We start from the raw sequence: 19,774 nt of genomic DNA, 5'->3' as shown, positions 1-19,774 counted from the left end.
AAGCCTTTACAGCAGGTTGCTAAGGAGTGTCACTGGAATACCTTTGATGTTCATGGAAGTGATCTTGTCTGTCTTTGGCTTTGTTTTTAAGAGACAGACAAGAACAGCTTGATTAGGCTCAGCCTGGTTTTCATTCCCAGAGCTGAAATAGGGTAGAAGAGTTGAGACTTTGAGAATAGAGCCAGTTCTTAAACCAGGTCCAGCAGCACAGGGGGCTGCAGAATGAGCAACAACTACATAGCAAGTATGGGGGCCCCCCAGCCAATCACAATACAAACACAAGAATACTCATGACAAACACCATAAAACTCCCACTGTACAGCAGTCTGACCCATTCCTGGTTTTACTATTAATAAGACACACCAGACCCCAGAGGGCTGAGCCTGTTGCCTATACACACTGGGGCTAATCAAGCTCGTAGTAAAACCTGGACTGGGTGAAACTGCCATGCAATAGGAATCATATTTCCATCCCTAAAACACACAACACAGATTAAACTCGAAAGGTCACACAGCAATTTATTAAAGAAAATCCAGCTCTGTCCCAGCAAGAATCCCGACCCATTCTGTATTATTATCCCAGATTCAACCCTTGATTTACCCCCCCCCCCCCTCCCATCAGCAGCTTCAGTAAGGACCCTGCTGTCCACACTATACAGCAGTGACCCCGCTGTCCACACTATACAGCAGTGACCCCGCTGTCCACACTATACAGCAGTGACCCCGCTGTCCACACTATACAGCAGTGACCCCGCTGTCCACACTATACAGCAGTGCTGCTACTCCCAGTCTCTTCCACTGTGATCCTGTGCTGTATTTCCAGTGCATCTCTAGCTATGTGAGCACACAGACCGGCCGGCCCCTCCCAGCTCCATTGGCTGCAGAGTGGATCATGCTGTGGCTTTTCTTGCAAATGCAGTTAAAAGTCGACCCATACACCCCGACCGTCAGGCTCGGGTTTTAATCTTTGCACAGAGTTCTCCTCTCTTGTGAACTCAACAGCACTGGTCTTCAGTGTTTTTAACTTTTCCAGACTTTCAAAATAAAAGTGAGTCTATTAATGCTACAGCAGGTCCTCCCTTCCCAACCCCTCCACCCCCCACTTCTCAGAGTTTTTAGGGGGATGTGGGTAGGGGGGGGGGTCTAAACAGAACAAGCAGTTCCCAGTGTTGTGGGTCGGTGTGTCTCCCCCTGCTGGTTAGGAGTGAGAGAGCTTCATGCGATCCTCGGTCAGCACGCTCTCGGCTCCCTGTGTCTCCACACACTGCCGCACGGTGGTCAGCACGCTCTCCAGCCTCCGGTCCAGCGCAGACAGGTGCAGCTCCGTCAGCGCGGGGTGCAGGGGGTCGTGCGCCATGGCCGTCCGCATCGCCGCGCTCAGAGCACCGTTACGCAGCAGGGTCAGCCGGTTCCACGTGGACACACGCACCCTGAGGGGAGACAGAGGAGGTCAATGTGGAGACTGGGAGACTGGGGGACAGTGAGGGGGTCAGTGTAGAGACTGGAGGACAGGGAGAGCAAGGGGTTAGTGTAGAGACTGGGGAACAGTGAGGGGGTCAGTGTAGAGACTGGAGGACAGGGAGAGCAAGGGGTTAGTGTAGAGACTGGGGAACAGTGAGGGGGTCAGTGTAGAGAATGGGGGACAGTGAGAGCAAGGGGTTAGTGTAGAGACTGGGGGACAGTGAGGGGGTCAGTGTAGAGACTGGAGGACAGGGAGAGCAAGGGGTTAGTGTAGAGACTGGGGAACAGTGAGGGGGTCAGTGTAGAGACTGGAGGACAGGGAGAGCAAGGGGTTAGTGTAGAGACTGGGGGACAGAGACAGCGAGGGGGGCAGGGAGAGCAAGGGGTTAGTGTAGAGACTGGGGGACAGTGAGGGGGTCAGTGTAGAGACTGGAGGACAGGGAGAGCAAGGGGTTAGTGTAGAGACTGGGGGACAGAGACAGCGAGGGGGGCAGGGAGAGCAAGGGGTTAGTGTAGAGACTGGGGGACAGTGAGGGGGTCAGTGTAGAGACTGGAGGACAGGGAGAGCAAGGGGTTAGTGTAGAGACTGGGGAACAGTGAGGGGGTCAGTGTAGAGAATGGGGGACAGTGAGGGGGTCAGTGTAGAGACTGGGGGGCAGGGTGACATTGTCTCAGGGTTTGTAAACTGGGCAGGAGAGCGATACTCACATACAGCACTGGTACACTGGGGCCAGGATACTCCTCTCATCCTGGGTAGGGTTGCCAAAACTATAATAAACACAAACATAACAGACATCAATAAACCAGAACAATAAAACCCGCTTTTAGCACCAGCGAAGTAATAATAATACAAACACTGTCTTCAGCTCCGTCACACACTGGACTGTATTTATAAAGACTATTTGCCACCGATATCAAAAGGGTGTATAGAATTGCAATCGTCTCACTGTTGTGTTAAGGATGCAAAGCAGTGATTTCCTCATGAACAGGGAGGAATTCCTCAGCCCGCTCTCTAATCTTTGCGAGATACCCAGAAGAAATACAAGAAGAATTTGGAAAATCTTGCCGGTACCCTCAGAGTCTCAATAACTTCAAAACAACCAATCAAATGTACGAAAACCTTTAATGACCAAGGAAACAGACAAACTACTCAGCTGTTGCCACCAGTTTCCTCTAAGATTTACCCAGGTGTCGCCCTACAAGTCTCCCAGTTTAGACACTGGGAAGACTGGGCTGGGGTCCTAGGAGACTCCAGTTGTATAGCACTTTGATCCATTCCTTGCTTACTGAGTTTAATGAGACACACCTGAGCTTGTTACCTATACACTGGGGCTAATGAAGCTGGTAGTAAAGCCTGGAATGGGAAACCCTGCTGTGTTCCCACCCTGGGCTGGTACCTTTTCGCATTGTCCAGCAGGATGAGCATGCTGGCTCCACCGTCGTCCTGGAAGCTCTCGTAGTGATGGCGGTCTGCATTGCCGATGAGGTAATCGAAGATGGCTGTGTCGATGACGTCCAGGAGCCGCGGGCCGGAGTCGTAAGGAGCCGTCTTCTTCACAGCATCGCAGTAACTCTCATCGTACTCCCACCTGACACAGACACACAGCCAAGACCCCTCACTCAGCACGGTTACATCCATCACACACACACTGATCCAGAGAAGTAATCCTCTTTTAATGGACAAGGAAGAAATGTATTGAGTGGCATCCAGGTGCCCAGGTTAAAACATCCCTCTGGTGCAGGGGTGGCCAACCCTGGTCCTGGAGAGCCACAATCCTGCAGCTTTTCTTGGTATCTTTCAATCAATGGCTACAGACCTGGAATTTTTACCCCCAGCTCACCTGGCTAGCTTGCCCTCTCTGTAGGTGCGGCCCCAGGGGTGCCTGTGTTTCTGCAAGGGCCACACGTCAGGCAGCCAGAGAGTGACGGAGCCCTCCATCACCTCCCCCTCCGCGCAGGCTGGCTCGCTCTCCCGGCAGTAATAGCACTTCCCGTAGAAACACGTGTTGTTACCTGGGAGACAGGAAGAAACTCAAAGTTGCTGTGTTATTTTAAGTTGAGTTTAATGTCTTGTGTGTTCAGGGATGGAAAGACGACTCCTATTGCAAAGCATTTGCACCCATTCCAGGTTTTACTACGAGCTTGATTAGCCACAGGGTGTACAGATAACAAGCACAGGTGTGTCTTAATAATCTCACAGTAAAACCAGGAATGGATCAAACTGCTATGAAATGGGAGTCTTATTTCCATCCCTGCGTCTGCACCACATGGAGTACCAGAAAGAAGCACGGCTCCCCATTCTCCACACAGACCCCGAGTACCAGAGAGAAGCACGGCTCCCCATTCTCCACACAGACCCCGAGTACCAGAGAGAAGCACGGCTCCCCATTCTCCACACAGACCCCGAGTACCAGAGAGAAGCACGGCTCCCCATTCTCCACACAGACCCCGAGTACCAGAGAGAAGCACGGCTCCCCATTCTCCACACAGACCCCGAGTACCAGAGAGAAGCATGGCTCCCCATTCTCCACACAGACCCAGAGTAGCATGCAGCCCTCTCACCCTGCATCAGGAAGGTGCTCAAGAGCTGATCAGTAGCGACGGGTTTGATCTCTGTCCGCAGGTTCATGAACCTCCCCACCACTAGGGGCGCCCTGCGGAAACCCAGGATCCTGCATGAGACACAGAGCAGAAGAGCATTTACAAATGAGAGGAGGCCATTCACACCGGTTCCAAGTAGCTGGCTGATCTCAAAACCTTTGTCAGACCGAGTCTGAAAGGATCCCAATGACTGCGCTAGTTAGCAGCACAGGCAGCCTCACTGTCTGGAAAGCATAGACATTTCTAATAGGACAGTGGGCGCTATTCTGAATGCTTAAGGACTGCTTTGAAGAATGCTTCTGGCAAGGACTGTTTGTTTTTGTTTTGTTTTTTTAAAGCCCATTTTGATTATTTAAATTGAATTTGCGGTTCATGATGAAACCTTCCACAGCTCTTACTTTAGAGGGTTTATTAGTTTATTTAAAAAAAGCAAAGCCCCGTTTAAACAGAGAAGATGTAAAGAGTCCCGTGAGAAAGCACAGGGCACTGTCAGCCAGTGACTGGAGTCCATACGTTCCTGTGTGATGATGTGATGAAGAAAGGGGGGGTCTGGTTAAACAGGGTGCGTTGTATGAAACACTCCTCCTCCGTTAGGTACCTGTCCAGGTGAAAGGCGGCCACCTCAGCGTTGTGTCTGTCGTACCCGGCATAGGGCTCTCCCTCCACCACGGTGTCCCGGCTGTACCTGAGACAAGGGCAGAGACATCCCTTCACTGTGATCACTGCACAGCACAGAGAGACAGACAGACAGACATCCCTTCACTGTGATCACTGCACAGCACAGCACAGACAGACAGACAGACAGACATCCCTTCACTGTGATCACTGCACAGCACAGAGAGACAGACAGACAGACATCCCTTCACTGTGATCACTGCACAGCACAGCACAGCACAGACAGACAGACAGACAGACAGACATCCCTTCACTGTGATCACTGCACAGCACAGAGAGACAGACAGACAGACATCCCTTCACTGTGATCACTGCACAGCACAGACAGACAGACAGCACAGCACAGACAGACAGACAGACAGACATCCCTTCACTGTGATCACTGCACAGCACAGAGAGACAGACAGACATCCCTTCACTGTGATCACTGCACAGCACAGAGAGACAGACAGACAGACATCCCTTCACTGTGATCACTGCAAAGCAGAGACAGACAGACAGACATCCCTTCACTGTGATCACTGCACAGCACAGAGAGACAGACAGACAGACATCCCTTCACTGTGATCACTGCACAGCACAGAGAGACAGACAGACAGACATCCCTTCACTGTGATCACTGCACAGCACAGAGAGACAGACAGACATCCCTTCACTGTGATCACTGCACAGCACAGAGAGACAGACAGACAGACATCCCTTCACTGTGATCACTGTACAGCACAGAGAGACAGACATCCCTTCACTGTGATCACTGTACAGCACAGAGAGACAGACATCCCTTCACTGTGATCACTGTACAGCACAGAGAGACAGACATCCCTTCACTGTGATCACTGTACAGCACAGAGAGACAGACATCCCTTCACTGTGATCACTGCACAGCACCGAGAAAGACAGACGTCCCCTCGCTTTAATCACTGCACAGCACTGTCAGGCAGACAGACATCCCTTCACTTTGATCACAGCACAGAGAGAGACAGACAGACAGACATCCCTTCACTTTGATCACTGCACAGAAATCTGGGGCTGACAATCAGGGTAGGGTTGGTGGTGTTGATAAGGCTAGTTTACCATTAAAAAAGTAAAACGAGCGAACAAACTTCTGCTTGGGTTTGTGTGGATCGCTGTTCTCCACAGAGTTAAAGCCGCGATCACCACAAACCCAAGCAGCTATTTGTTCACTCTGGATGGTAAATCAGCCCGATCGGCCCCAGCGACCCTCCCCTGACTGTTGGCCCCTGCTTTCTGTGGAGAGCTCCGTGTGAATAATCAAATAATCAGTTGCTGTGGCACTAACCCATAACAGAAGTGAGCGGCCGTGCTCCCACTCCGTGTCTCTTACCTCTTGGGTTTGAAGACCACCTTCTGTCCCCCCTCCAGCACCAGCAGCGCTTTCAGCTGTGTGCCCTTGTAGCCGACGTCGGCACGCTCCACACGGCCCGTCGCCATGGCGTTGAGCACTGCCCCCAGCTCGGGGGTCTCGTCGGGGTACACCTCACGCGGCCCCACCCACTGCGCCGCCACCTCCCAGGGGGACTGCAGGGTGTGGTCGAGCTGTGCCCCCCTCCGCAGCCGCAGCCCCGCCTCCATGCGCTGGAAGGCACGCTGGTCCTGTCGGCTCGCAGCCGACCCTTCGCCCCCGTCCAGCAGGAACACCTTGGCCAGGATGAGGACCACCAGCAGGGCGGCCAGCAGGACCACCCTCTGCTTCAGCTTCATCTCCTCCTCCTCCTCCTCCTCTCCGCGGTCTAGCCCTGGTGCATGAGCATGTCACCTGCCTGCCAGACACAGACACAGTAATAACGGTTCAATACAAATTATAAATGAAAAACTAGCAATCACACCTCAGTCTAAAGGAGTGCTTCTAATGCAGCTCAGGAGCAAAGAGGCTGAGCGGCACTCCCGCAGAGACAGGCAGCTCAGGGGCAGAGAGGCCGAGCGGCACTCACACAGAGACAGGCAGCTCAGGAGCAGAGAGGCCGAGCGGCACTCACACAGAGACAGGCAGCTCAGGGGCAGAGAGGCCGAGCGGCACTCACACAGAGACAGGCAGCTCAGGGGCAGAGAGGCCGAGCGGCACTCACACAGAGACAGGCAGCTCAGGGGCAGAGAGGCCGAGCGGCACTCACGCAGAGACAGGCAGCTCAGGAGCAGAGAGGCCGAGCGGCACTCCCGCAGAGACAGGCAGCTCAGGGGCAGAGAGGCCGAGCGGCACTCCCGCAGAGACAGGCAGCTCAGGGGCAGAGAGGCCGAGCGGCACTCCCGCAGAGACAGGCAGCTCAGGGGCAGAGAGGCCGAGCGGCACTCCCGCAGAGACAGGCAGCTCAGGGGCAGAGAGGCCGAGCGGCACTCCCGCAGAGACAGGCAGCTCAGGGGCAGAGAGGCCGAGCGGCACTCCCGCAGAGACAGGCAGCTCAGGGGCAGAGAGGCCGAGCGGCACTCCCGCAGAGACAGGCAGCTCAGGGGCAGAGAGGCCGAGCGGCACTCACACAGAGACAGGCAGCTCAGGGGCAGAGAGGCCGAGCGGCACTCACGCAGAGACAGGCAGCTCAGGAGCAGAGAGGCCGAGCGGCACTCCCGCAGAGACAGGCAGCTCAGGGGCAGAGAGGCCGAGCGGCACTCCCGCAGAGACAGGCAGCTCAGGAGCAGAGAGGCCGAGCGGCACTCCCGCAGAGACAGGCAGCTCAGGAGCAGAGAGGCCGAGCGGCACTCCCGCAGAGACAGGCAGCTCAGGAGCAGAGAGGCTGAGCGGCACTCCCGCAGAGACAGGCAGCTCAGGAGCAGAGAGGCTGAGCGGCACTCACACAGAGACAGGCCCCCCGTTTATTTCCGTTAAGCTTTAATAAATGCAGAACAACGTCCCGCACAAAGGTACAAGCCAGCTTCAATTAGCAGCTCTCAGGAGATTGAATAATTATTACTGGCTCTAATTACCCCAACGAGTCCTGCTGAAAGGAATCCTGCCTAATGAAGTGTGTTTGACATGATAACACTGCCTCTCACTGCTAACGAGCATGACGAGTCACGCATCTGTTGCTGAGCTCACAGCCCCTCTCATTGGACCACCCAGTCACCGTAGCGTTAGCTTCCATTTGCTGGCAGGTGTGCCCAGGCTCCACCTTTATAAAAGTTCACCACAGTAATGAGTCAGCTGTCAATGAACTCCTTTAGAACTTGACTGGAATGGACCTCCTGGACCAAACCCCTGCTCAAAACCGCCCCCATTGGATCCTGGGCTAGACTGTAACTGCTCTGTGAATAGACAGTAAGCATTGGAGACTGGGCTGGACTGTAACTGCTCTGTGAATAGACAGTAAGCACTGGAGACTGGGCTGGACTGTAACTGCTCTGTGAATAGACAGTAAGCACTGGAGACTGGGCTGGACTGTAACTGCTCTGTGAATAGACAGTAAGCACTGGAGACTGGGCTGGACTGTAACTGCTCTGTGAATAGACAGTAAGCATTGGAGACTGGGCTGGACTGTAACTGCTCTGTGAATAGACAGTAAGCACTGGAGACTGGGCTGGACTGTAACTGCTCTGTGAATAGACAGTAAGCACTGGAGACTGGGCTGGACTGTAACTGCTCTGTGAATAGACAGTAAGCACTGGAGACTGGGCTGGACTGTAACTGCTCTGTGAATAGACAGTAAGCACTGGAGACTGGGCTGGACTGTAACTGCTCTGTGAATAGACAGTAAGCACTGGAGACTGGGCTGGACTGTAACTGCATCAATCTGTCTGTCTGTCGCTCTCCTACCTCAGTGAGAAAGGCAGTCAGTCGGTCTGCTGAGATCAGGAACGGCGAGGTAAGGATCAGGGCGTGGCAGTTCTGACGTGGCACTGTGGTGTCTCTCTCTGCTAGGGGCGGGAGGAAAAGATCACAGGCAGGTGAGAACGGGAGGCTCACCAGATATAACTAACAGACAGAACCTCTCTCGCTGTCTTTTCACTACCTCACACAATGACATTGCTCACTGTGTGACCCCACAGACTCCAGCCTGGCCCAGTTCAGTGTGTGTGTTATACACAGTCTTTCTGTGGGTACCTGGGAGTGTGCAGTCTCTGTGTGTCTGTGTGTAGCTGGGAATGTGCAGGTTCTGTCACAGTCTCTGTGTGTAGCTGGGAGTGTGCAGGCTCAGTCACACAGTCTGTGTGTGTGTGTGTGTGTAGCTGGGAGTGTGCAGGCTCAGTCACACAGTCTCTGTGTGTGTGTGTGTAGCTGGGAGTGTGCAGGCTCAGTCACACAGTCTGTGTGTGTGTGTGTGTGTGTAGCTGGGAGTGTGCAGGCTCAGTCACACAGTCTGTGTGTGTGTGTGTGTGTGTGTGTGTAGCTGGGAGCGTGCAGGCTCGGTCACACAGTGTGTGTGTGTGTGTGTGTGTGTGTAGCTGGGAGTGTGCAGGCTCAGTCACACAGTCTCTGTGTGTGTGTGTGTAGCTGGGAGTGTGCAGGCTCAGTCACACAGTGTGTGTGTGTGTGTGTGTAGCTGGGAGTGTGCAGGCTCAGTCACACAGTCTCTGTGTGTGTGTGTGTAGCTGGGAGTGTGCAGGCTCAGTCACACAGTCTGTGTGTGTGTGTGTGTAGCTGGGAGTGTGCAGGCTCAGTCACACTGTGTGTGTGTGTGTGTGTGTGTGTGTGTAGCTGGGAGTGTGCAGGCTCAGTCACAGTCTGTGTGTGTGTGTGTGTGTGTGTGTGTGTAGCTGGGAGTGTGTGCAGGCTCAGTCACACAGTCTGTGTGTGTGTGTGTGTGTGTGTGTAGCTGGGAGTGTGCAGGCTCAGTCACACAGTCTGTGTGTGTGTGTGTGTGTGTGTGTAGCTGGGAGCGTGCAGGCTCAGTCACACAGTCTCTGTGTGTGTGTGTGTGTGTGTAGCTGGGAGCGTGCAGGCTCAGTCACACAGTCTGTGTGTGTGTGTGTGTGTGTGTGTGTAGCTGGGAGCGTGCAGGCTCAGTCACACAGTCTGTGTGTGTGTGTGTAGCTGGGAGTGTACAGGCTCAGTCACACAGTCTGTGTGTGTGTGTGTGTAGCTGGGAGTGTGCAGGCTCAGTCACACAGTCTGTGTGTGTGTGTGTGTGTGTAGCTGGGAGTGTGCAGGCTCAGTCACACAGTCTCTGTGTGTGTGTGTGTAGCTGGGAGTGTGCAGGCTCAGTCACACAGTCTGTGTGTGTGTGTGTGTGTGTAGCTGGGAGTGTGCAGGCTCAGTCACACAGTCTGTGTGTGTGTGTGTGTGTAGCTGGGAGTGTGCAGGCTCAGTCACACAGTCTGTGTGTGTGTGTGTGTGTGTAGCTGGGAGCGTGCAGGCTCAGTCACACAGTCTCTGTGTGTGTGTGTGTAGCTGGGAGCGTGCAGGCTCAGTCACACAGTCTGTGTGTGTGTGTGTAGCTGGGAGCGTGCAGGCTCAGTCACAGTCTGTGTGTGTGTGTGTGTGTGTGTAGCTGGGAGTGTGCAGGCTCAGTCACAGTCTGTGTGTGTGTGTGTGTGTGTGTGTGTAGCTGGGAGCGTGCAGGCTCAGTCACACAGTCTCTGTGTGTGTGTGTGTGTGTGTGTGTGTAGCTGGGAGCGTGCAGGCTCAGTCACAGTCTGTGTGTGTGTGTGTGTGTGTGTGTGTAGCTGGGAGCGTGCAGGCTCAGTCACACAGTGTGTGTGTGTGTGTGTGTGTGTGTGTGTAGCACCATCGAACCTCGCACGTCCGAGTCAGTGTGTCAGACACACACACACACCAACGAGAACACACATCGACCCTCGCACGTCCGAGTCACACGTCTGTGTGTGTGTGTGTGTGTGTAGCTGGGAGTGTACAGGCTCAGTCACAGTCTCTCTGTGTCTGTGTGAAAGGGTGAAACTGCACTGCTTCAGAATGCAGTGCCCGGAATGAGGAGGGGTTGCCATAGCGACCAACTGTGATGCTGAGAATCAGAACCATCTCCAGGGAAGGTCAGCGAGAGAGAAGATCTTGTGGAGGGAGAGGGTTGGAGGAGGGGTTACTGCAGCTGCGTGATGTTCTGTACTTGCAGGCTGCGTATGTACTGTGATTGATTGTACAGCTCTGCATGTAAATGTGGGTTCAACAGGGATTGGAGTCTGGTTTCCCAGCAGATGACAAGCTCTGGTTCAGAGGCAGAGATTTATTTGAACCCCACTGAGCTTGGCATGCAATCTACACATCTCTTATTAGAAACAGCCAATTGAAAACAAAAAGATTGACTCCTTGTGCATGCAAGATAACACAAGCCCTAGCAGAGGTGTTGTCTCACTGATGCTGCACCCTATCCCACCTCCGGCAATGGAAACGAATCCAATGTTAGCTGCTTTATTCCGTTCCATTAGCAGGGGTGTGCTGCAATCCCAGCAGGTCCTCAGACACGCCAGCTCTTACAAGTGCCTTCATTCTCCAACTGCGCTTACTATGGGCTGGAATAGTTAAAGGAAGCGGCATATACTCAGCTAGATGCCACAACCCAATTACCAAACAGATTAGAGGGGTCAAACGCAAGCGAAGAACAAAGCAGAGCGCTTCTGTGTCTGTGCCTCTGTGTCTATTAACTCCTTACCCTTGCAAACAATACACAGCAATGTATGCAGTTATGTTACTCAGGGTGTAGCGTGTCACTAGCTTCATGATACACTCACTCTCTCTCTCTCTCTCAAGTGGCTTGACTAGCATGACAGGAGTGATCCTGTGTTGCCAAAGCATTTCAACACACGTTACATAATAAGTGTTACTGACACACAATCAGTTCTTCCCCCTCTCCTTCCTTCCTTCTTAACAGAATGTAAACAATACACCCCCGTCACACACACACATATATATTATATATATATTATATATATATATATATATATATGCACGCAGATGATGGTCCTTCCCAATGGGCTGTGCTTCATATAATAAGACTCCTATTGCATAGCCATTCCACCCATTCCAGGTTTTAATACGAGCTTGATTAGGCACAGTGTAGAAGCAACGAGCTCAGGTGTGTCTTACTGAACCAGGAATAGATCACACTGCTATGCAATCTGAGTCTTATTCCCATCCCTGGACGACGCTGGTTCTACAGTCTGTAGCTTGAAAACGCATTATGATACAAGAAAACTGTGGGTTAAAGTCCTTAAGGTCTAAAATAAAGTGATTGTTAACGTCCCTATAAAGGCACTCGGAACCGCTGTAAATCTGTGGTGCTGCTTTGGCGTGTTGCAGGCTGGCACACAGTGACGGTTAGGCGTGCTTTCCACTATCTTCAGCAGCGTGGCAATATTAACCTTCCAGGCTGATCACAATCAAGCCAGCTTTCCAAGCGTCTCTTTGGAATATTACTACGGGTGGCACGGATTTCACAGGGCAGTGGAAATTACAACATGTTTTAAAGTGTAGATGGCATCGTATTGATTTATTTTTGCAGTGAGTTAATGCGCACAGTATTGTTTTTGCCGCTATATTTGTAATATGTAAGCCTGTCCTTTTAAGAACACCCCCTCCCCCTCTCTACACCGCCTGTAATTGTAAAGCAGCCACGCAGGCATGCTGTGCCTCACCCACACAGAACAGCCATTCATTCATCAATTCATCACTTCAGAGCCGCCGTGTCTGTTAAAATGGGAGCCAACACGACCCGTCCCTGAGAACCGTGCTGATGAAGAGAGGGGCCTCCCGTCCCCCGGAACCTCGACCTTTCCTATCGCGTCTCTTCCCGAACCCCACATCAACCCCTCCGGTCGCTGCTCGGGGCTTTTCACCAGGCCCTCAGCGTATATCTCGGCTTCATTTGGATTTCATATCAAATCTTTGCAATGCTATCGAATAAAGCGACCGCGTATCTTACCCAATTAATCCAGGATCGCTGCACCCCGCGATTTCCACTCACTGTCACAGCAGCGCGGTTACTGTTTATTTCCGAGTGTGTCCATTTCAACCCTGACCTTTCATTTTCACTGTAATAACTACTGCGCGTTTACTCTACTAACAACAACAACAACAACAAAACAACAACAACAACAACAACAAGCGCTGCAGGAGACAGTCGCGGGCGAGCTCTCCTGATAATTATCTTTATTTATTTCTGTGTTGGCAACAGAGGCATGCTTTCCTTCTTTTCACAAGCAGTTCCTATAGTAACGGTTCATTTCCATGACCACGCACGATCGTGTTATTCATTCCCATTAGGATGTTTATTCTTCATGCAGGACACCCGGGTTTGCGTCGATAGCTCTTACCTCGCCTCAGCCGGTCACGCGTCTGGATGCAGATTCTCCCGTTTGGTTTTTATTCATGTATTTATTTTCTCGTTGAAGGGACCGGATTTATGAAGGACACTACTTTGTTTTTCGCGTTGCTGTCGTATATTTCCGTCTCTCTCCTCCAGCGCCCTGTGGGCCCCCGCCCCTTCTCTTAAAGACGCACACACCGGAGAGACGCGCACCGATTGCAGCCCACGCTGCCCACAGCGCCAGAGACGCGCCTGGAGTCCGGCTTACACACCGTGGACTCGGCCCGCCATATGGGCCGTCTGCAACACCTGCTACCAAAAATGGGAACACAGTCAAAATTAAAAAAATACTTAATTGCATTAATTTAGTTAGTTAGTTAGTTACCATCTGGGTAACGTATGCATTTATATATCAGTAAAAAGAAAGAAGTGGCATTTTCAACTGACACAGTGTTATTCATTAACAACCTACCTAGCCGGCCTTAACTTTGTGAACCCGACGTAACAATTGGAAACCAGTGTGAAAAATGCTCAGGTAAAAACGATTCCCGCTTTGAGAAAAAGTCCTAAGCGCCGAGCCAGCGGGTCCCCCCACGCAAAACCTTTCCACGGAGTACTACTGTAGTTAGAAACAGCGGTGCCACCAACTCTGGGTAGAGTACATGGGATCATTTAAAACGTTACTCCGTGAAAAGCCAGTGCGGGAGCAGGTTACAACAGCACTTTGGCGATTAATTTTAGGTTCAAAGTCTCCGGAATTAGGTTGTTGAGTTTTATTGTAATGTAAATGTTATCCAGAAGATATGGATAAGTGAAGAACTCGTGATCCTCGTCGAAAAGCGAATGACTAATGAAGCGGGACAGTCTCTCCCATGTAAATAGCGCTAATGTTTCTGGAAAACAAGTCCTGTAAACGCTGCTCCCGCTACTTCATATGCAACCGCGTTAAAAATGAGAGAGAAGATGCTACCGTGGGAAAAACACATTTCCGAGAGGTTTGTAAAGCATACTAGCGCCCCTTTGAAGGAACATTAGTTATTTGTACATTGTGTTCTTTTGCGAGAATCAGAATATGTTTACATGTTCAACTATTGTATTGGTTTCAGCTTATGAAAAACCCAGCAGAAAAGAGACGTGTGTTAACTTGCTGTACTATTCGTTTGTATATGGATAACACACAGACGGTTGATTTTATCTGGGGCCATAAACGTGTAATGATTTACTTTAACCAGTAGATGACGGTAATCACATATTCGGTGGAACAGATATCGACATTTTAAAAAGCGCCCTAAGCTGCTGCAGATGAGATTCGCAGGGTTGCAGCCTGTCACATGGTGTCGATACAAATAACGTTCATATTTTCATTGGGTTTTAGTGTTTCATTTTCATAACGTTGTTTCCTGTATTTAGGATTGTTAATTTAATGTGTTGCGTGCTTAAGTTTTTAGATAAGCCGTGGATGGCACGTAAAACCGTGTCACTTTGGGAAGTGACTCTGCAGCAGCAGCTGTGATGCACAGTTCAAGTCGCTTTGGATAAAAGCGTCTGCTAAATGACTACAAAAATACATATTACGTGTTTTTGTCAGCATAACTTCAAGGAATGCAGACGACTGTAACTGTTTTTAAGTTAACGTGTATTAACGACTGGCTTTATTTTTCTAGTGTAGATGGTGTGCTGTGTCATGCACACGGACACATGGCTGATTCATAGTTCCTGGTGGAATCAACACCCTGCTCTAGTGTGGGGTACCAGCACAGAGAGGGCAGAGACTGGTCCAGACAACCCCAGAGGCTGCTCACTGTCCTCACCTCTCTCTACCAGCAGGGGGCATTGCTGCATTACAATCCTCATTTGATCAGACTCTGATCAAGCAGAAGGCAGCACACGCACTAATGTTTTATATAGGGGGATTTTGTTTTACAGTGAAACAGGTAAATACTTAAATATGGAGGCAGTGTGGTCCAGTGGTCTGAGCTGAGGGACTGGGAGGGAGGGAGGCAGTGTGGTCCAGTGGTCTGAGCTGAGGGACTGGGAGGGAGGGAGGCAGTGTGTTCCAGTGGTCTGAGCTGAGAAACTGGAAAGGAGGGAGGCAGTGTGTTCCAGTGGTCTGAGCTGAGAAGGCACAGCGACCTCAGAAAGCACAGGGTTACTGGTAAGCACCCTGGCTGTGTTCCATAAGCTGTCTCCTTTCGGGATTCTTGTCAACATGCTGTGATCACATAAGAAAACTGAAGCAAGAGTGAAAAAACTAAGATGGAGGCTCCTCCCTCCCTCCCGCTCTCTATTCTTGCACAGGAAAGGCAGATTTTGGCGTTGCATCTGCAGGCGTCGAGCAAGGAGGAGAGCTGTTTTTATTGCTGTGACTACAGGCACACCAGTGGCTCACAGAAAGCTGAGCTGAGCAGAAGGAGTCGAGGGTTTGTATTTAGAGAACAAGCTGCCATTTCTCCTGAGGCACAGGCTCTCTGTGTACCAGGGCAGGGATTTTAAAAATAAATGATTTAATATAAAATTACATACTTTAATATAACATTACAGGTGTGGTATAAAAAGAAAAAAAAAAACTGAACAATTTCAAAACGCCAGCAACAAAACAAGAAATAAACAAACCCCAATGTGATGCCTGCTGTCTGTTCCTCCTCTATCAGAAATCACTCCCAGTCCCTCAGCTCTAAACCCTGTGCCACACTGCCTCACTCAGCTCTAGCCCCTAGACCTCCCTGCCTCCCTCCCAGTCCCTCAGCTGTAACCACTAGGCCACACTGCCTCCCTCCTAGTCCCTCAGCTGTAACCACTAGGCCACACTGCCTCCCTCCCTCCCAGTCCCTCAGCTGTAACCACTAGGCCACACTGCCTCCCTCCCAGTCCCTCAGTTCTAACCACTATACCTCACTGCCTCCCTCCCAGTCCCTCAGCTGTAACCACTAGGCCACACTGCCTCCCTCCCTCCCAGTCCCTCAGTTCTAACCACTAGGCCACACTGCCTCCCTCCCAGTCCCTCAGCTCTAACCCCTGTGCCACACTGCCTCTCTCAGCTCTAGCCCCTAGACCTCCCTGCCTCCCTCCCAGTCCCTCAGCTGTAACCACTAGGCCACACTGCCTCCCTCCCTCCCAGTCCCTCTGCTGTAACCACTAGGCCACACTGCCTCCCTCCCAGTCCCTCAGCTGTAACCACTAGGCCACACTGCCTCCCTCCCAGTCCCTCAGCTGTAACCACTAGGCCACACTGCCTCCCTCCCTCCCAGTCCCTCAGCTGTAACCACTAGGCCACACTGCCTCCCTCCCTCCCAGTCCCTCAGCTGTAACCACTAGGCCACACTGCCTCCCTCCCAGTCCTTCAGTTCTAACCACTAGACCTCACTGCCTCCCTCCCAGTCACTCAGCTCTAACCACTAATCAGCTTTCCCCAGTTGATAACATTAAAGCTGAATTGTGTCCTGCCTCCTTTGGAAACGCTCTCTGGTTTTTGAAAGTTTCCAGATGCTGTTATTTTACTGAGCTCTTTAATGGGTATCAAACATGGGCTTTACTACCAATAAAAAAAAATATATAAAATAAAATATAATTATATAAAATAACCCAACAACTGTCATGCTCCAGATAAAAATAAAATAAGCGTTGAGGCCAAGCCAAGGCATGGGAATGGGAATGTGCTCCAGCACTTCCTTCTGGGAGAAACACCCCCCCCCCCCTCAATTGCAGAAGGAAAAGATGATAACCTGGATTGCTAGGACAGGGTTTCCTGTATTTGCCTCTGCAATACAGATCATAATTACTAGTACAGGAAAATGCTCAAACTTGTCAAGGGGAAAAAAGAAAACACGAAAGAAAAAACCTTAAAGGGCCTTTCCATATGTTTCACGAAATCCCTGCCGGACATTATCTCAAGGTTAACAAAGAAAAAAGGAAAATAAATACGAAGCGTACTGGTGCAGAGCGTGCAGCTGCCAGTGCCGAGGTTACAACATCAACAACAAGAGCATAGAAACTAAGCAGGGGAGAGACCCTGCGCGGCACAATCGCACAAACCAGAGCCGAGGGACTGGCACGCAGGCAGTGTGGGCTAGTGATTAGAGCTGAGGGACTGGCAGGCAGGCAGGCAGTGTGGCACAGTTATGGGCAGAGGGACTAGCAGGGAGGCAGTGTGGCACAGTTGAGGGCAGAGGGACTGGCAGGGAGGCAGTGTGGCACAGTTGAGGGCAGAGGGACTGGCAGGGAGGCAGTGTGGCTCAGTTGGGGGCAGAGGGACTAGCAGGGAGGCAGTGTGGCACAGTTGAGGGCAGAGGGACTGGCAGGGCAGTGTGGCAGTTGAGGGCAGAGGGACTGGCAGGGAGGCAGTGTGGCACAGTTGAGGGCAGAGGGACTGGCAGGGAGGCAGTGTGGCTCAGTTGAGGGCAGAGGGACTGGCAGGGAGGCAGTGTGGCTCAGTTGAGGGCAGAGGGACTGGCAGGGAGGCAGTGTGGCACAGTTGAGGGCAGAGGGACTGGCAGGGAGGCAGTGTGGCTTAGTTGAGGGCAGAGGGTGGTATTACTGTACTAGCAGGTCTCTGTCTCCTCTCATAGCCTCTTGGTTTATTCCTTTGCTTCATCTCCAGAGAGTAGATAAACAGGCAGAGGGCTTTAGTCTCCCAAGGGTGCAAGTCCCTTACAGAAAAAAAAGTCACCTACATTTCTCATAAAAAAGGAAAAGAACAATACATTTGCATAGTTCATAATCTCATCTTTTATTACCTCGGCTCAGATGACAGTTCCCAGTGGAAAATCAGCTCCGGATTAGTTTTTTGTTTCTCTGCTCCTGGCTTAAGCATGGTGTACAATTATCAGCTCTCTCCTGCGTCAATGAGCCAAGTGTGCTTCACTCACTATGGACGTTGCCATGCCTTGTAACCCTTTGCTGTCATGCTAAGACAGCACTGCCACAGCCAGTGGTCCAATAAACACACACATGAAGCCAAGTAGAAAATACAAGGAGTTTTGTTCAGTACATGGTGCCAAAAACACCATTTGTTTTGCTTCTTGAGGGACTGGAGTCAAGACTTCAATTATAATAACCTCCCTCTGCAGCAAGTGGATGCTCACATATTGTGACAAAGCCTTTTAAAATGGTGAGGACAGCTGAACAGCTAAACTACCTTAGAGAGTTAAAACAAACATCAGTGAACCATCCCAATATGCTTTCTGAGGAATGCACAGGAGGCTGGATTATGAAGGACTGCAGCTAACACACTGAGCAATGCAAGACTTTCTATGACCATCTCTTGTAAAGCCACACAGTTTAGAGCTCTGTGTTCAGCACTATGGAGCCACGGCCCCTGGAGTTTGTGTGGACCAAGCCCATGAACACAGCCACTTGTACTGTAAGGGAAGCACACATCCTACACTGCCTGCTTGGGAATATACAGGAGAGTGCAATCTGTGAACGGGGGAGCCCTACAGACAAGAAAAACAATTCAATCAAATCACAACGTTTCTCTCTGAAGTTACGTAACCGCAGGCATCATCCTGTGGAAAAATATACTCTGGATGTACAGGGAGGGAGGGAGGTCCGAAATTTATGGCTCCAGCTTGTCAGGCCCTGGATCAAATGCTTGTCTGTTGGGATTGTGAGGAATTCTATTTGAAATGGAGGGCCAGGGAGGGGGGTGGAGAGACAGCTTTCACAATAATCTACTTTAAAAAGTAATTAAGACTTCTGTCTAAATGTTCATTTCTTCAGTGTTTTCTGGATTTGCTAGCATTAATAAATCCAAAGGGATTCCTGTGTGTGGATGCGGACAGTAAACTACAATGGCCTACAATCACTGCAGGTTACACACACAGGGCCTGCGGTCTTTGCAGTAAAGGTCGTAACTTAACAGACTTGGAAAAAAGAAATACTACAATTATATCAAAATAAACAGAGACGGGTAACAATTCAAGTAGTTTATTTCAGTAGGAAAGATTAGTTTAAATCAGTACCTAAAGTGTTCCAATGACAGCTTATGTGCAAACACACACAATAAAATCACACACACGCACAAACAGGCTTTCCAGCTTGCTTCATATATATATATATATATAGAATATTATATATATATATAATTATATATAATATATATATATTGATAGTGAAACAAAACCAATACATACAAAAAAACAAAACCCCCCAAAACAGCACATCACTCTACAACAGAGGTCATAGTGCAGCATCATCATCCTCATTCGCACCTGCCAATCCCAAAGCACAGACAGGGCTTGTAGTATGACTTCACATCGTGTCTCAATGACCGAGACACATGGACGCTCTTAGTCTGGGGGAACACGGTTTAGTTTTCTTAGCAACGTGTGTTCTATTAAAAACCACTGATATTAAAGATCGCACGAGACACTGGATCTTTGGAAGATGAATCCAACAGGGTCTGGTTTATGCCAGTGCTTTAGCCAGTTCTTTCCAAAGTTAAACAAGCTCTTTTATGACACTTGATGAAGCCCAATAAATAAAATGTAAACTCAGTCTGGCTCAGATTAGGAGTTCCTGGAGGAGTGTCTAAAAGGGGCCTGTGTCAGGCCAGTTCTTGGTAAAGCATTAGGTCTTACTATACATGCAGCAGTGGCCCAAGTTAAAGACCCTATCCTGGATAGCAGAGAGCGGGCAATGCAGTGTGCTCTAAGCCACTCACCCATCTGGGGGTAAGGAGGGAAACGTCCAAATGCAGCAGTGGGACCGCAAGCTGCTTCAAGATTGCAATTGAAACTGAGAGAATGATCCCTGTGTCTCAACACTAATCTTCTGGCACAGCAGACAGAGAGCAGAGCTGTCGGAGGCCTGTTTAACTGCACAGGATTCCCA

General features: G+C 50.6%; 1 protein-coding gene across 4 annotated transcripts; it reads right to left on the bottom strand.

Annotated features, from left to right (window-relative positions):
* Positions 1-501: 501 nt before the first annotated feature.
* Positions 502-13,839, bottom strand: LOC121330985 (glycosaminoglycan xylosylkinase). Of its 4 annotated transcripts, XM_041278044.1 has the most exons (10): positions 13,416-13,839; positions 12,951-13,252; positions 8,500-8,600; positions 6,082-6,517; positions 4,660-4,746; positions 4,023-4,132; positions 3,302-3,473; positions 2,858-3,049; positions 2,169-2,228; positions 502-1,429 (listed from the first exon to the last, which is right to left on the bottom strand). In XM_041278044.1, exons 4-10 carry the CDS (start codon positions 6,456-6,458, stop codon positions 1,198-1,200), a joined length of 1,230 nt encoding a protein of 409 aa, XP_041133978.1. In that variant the 5' UTR covers positions 6,459-6,517; positions 8,500-8,600; positions 12,951-13,252; positions 13,416-13,839; the 3' UTR covers positions 502-1,197. The 4 variants fall into 4 exon arrangements, with proteins under 4 accessions (XP_041133978.1, XP_041133977.1, XP_041133979.1 ...); XM_041278043.1 differs by lacking the exon at positions 13,416-13,839 and having other exon boundaries at positions 8,500-8,597; positions 12,951-13,245; XM_041278045.1 differs by lacking the exons at positions 12,951-13,252; positions 13,416-13,839 and adding an exon at positions 12,560-12,656.
* Between the last annotated feature and the right edge of the window lie 5,935 nt (positions 13,840-19,774).

Source organism: Polyodon spathula, chromosome 18 (assembly GCF_017654505.1).
Source record: "Polyodon spathula isolate WHYD16114869_AA chromosome 18, ASM1765450v1, whole genome shotgun sequence".
Taxonomy (NCBI): Eukaryota; Metazoa; Chordata; class Actinopteri; order Acipenseriformes; family Polyodontidae; genus Polyodon; species Polyodon spathula.
Note: the sequence above shows the minus strand (reverse complement) of the source record. Positions and strands in the feature narration are given on the sequence as shown.

Bases quoted from the DNA above. Each gene is read 5' to 3' on its own strand.
- LOC121330985 (XM_041278044.1), bottom strand. From the start codon at position 6,458: ATGAAGCTGAAGCAGAGGGTGGTCCTGCTGGCCGCCCTGCTGGTGGTC. The intron at 4,747-6,081 runs GTAAGAGACACG...CCCTTGTCTCAG, and splicing joins GTGGTCTTCAAACCCAAGAG to GTACAGCCGGGACACCGTGG. The intron at 3,474-4,022 runs GTGAGAGGGCTG...CCTGTCTCCCAG, and splicing joins GAGCACCTTCCTGATGCAGG to GTAACAACACGTGTTTCTAC.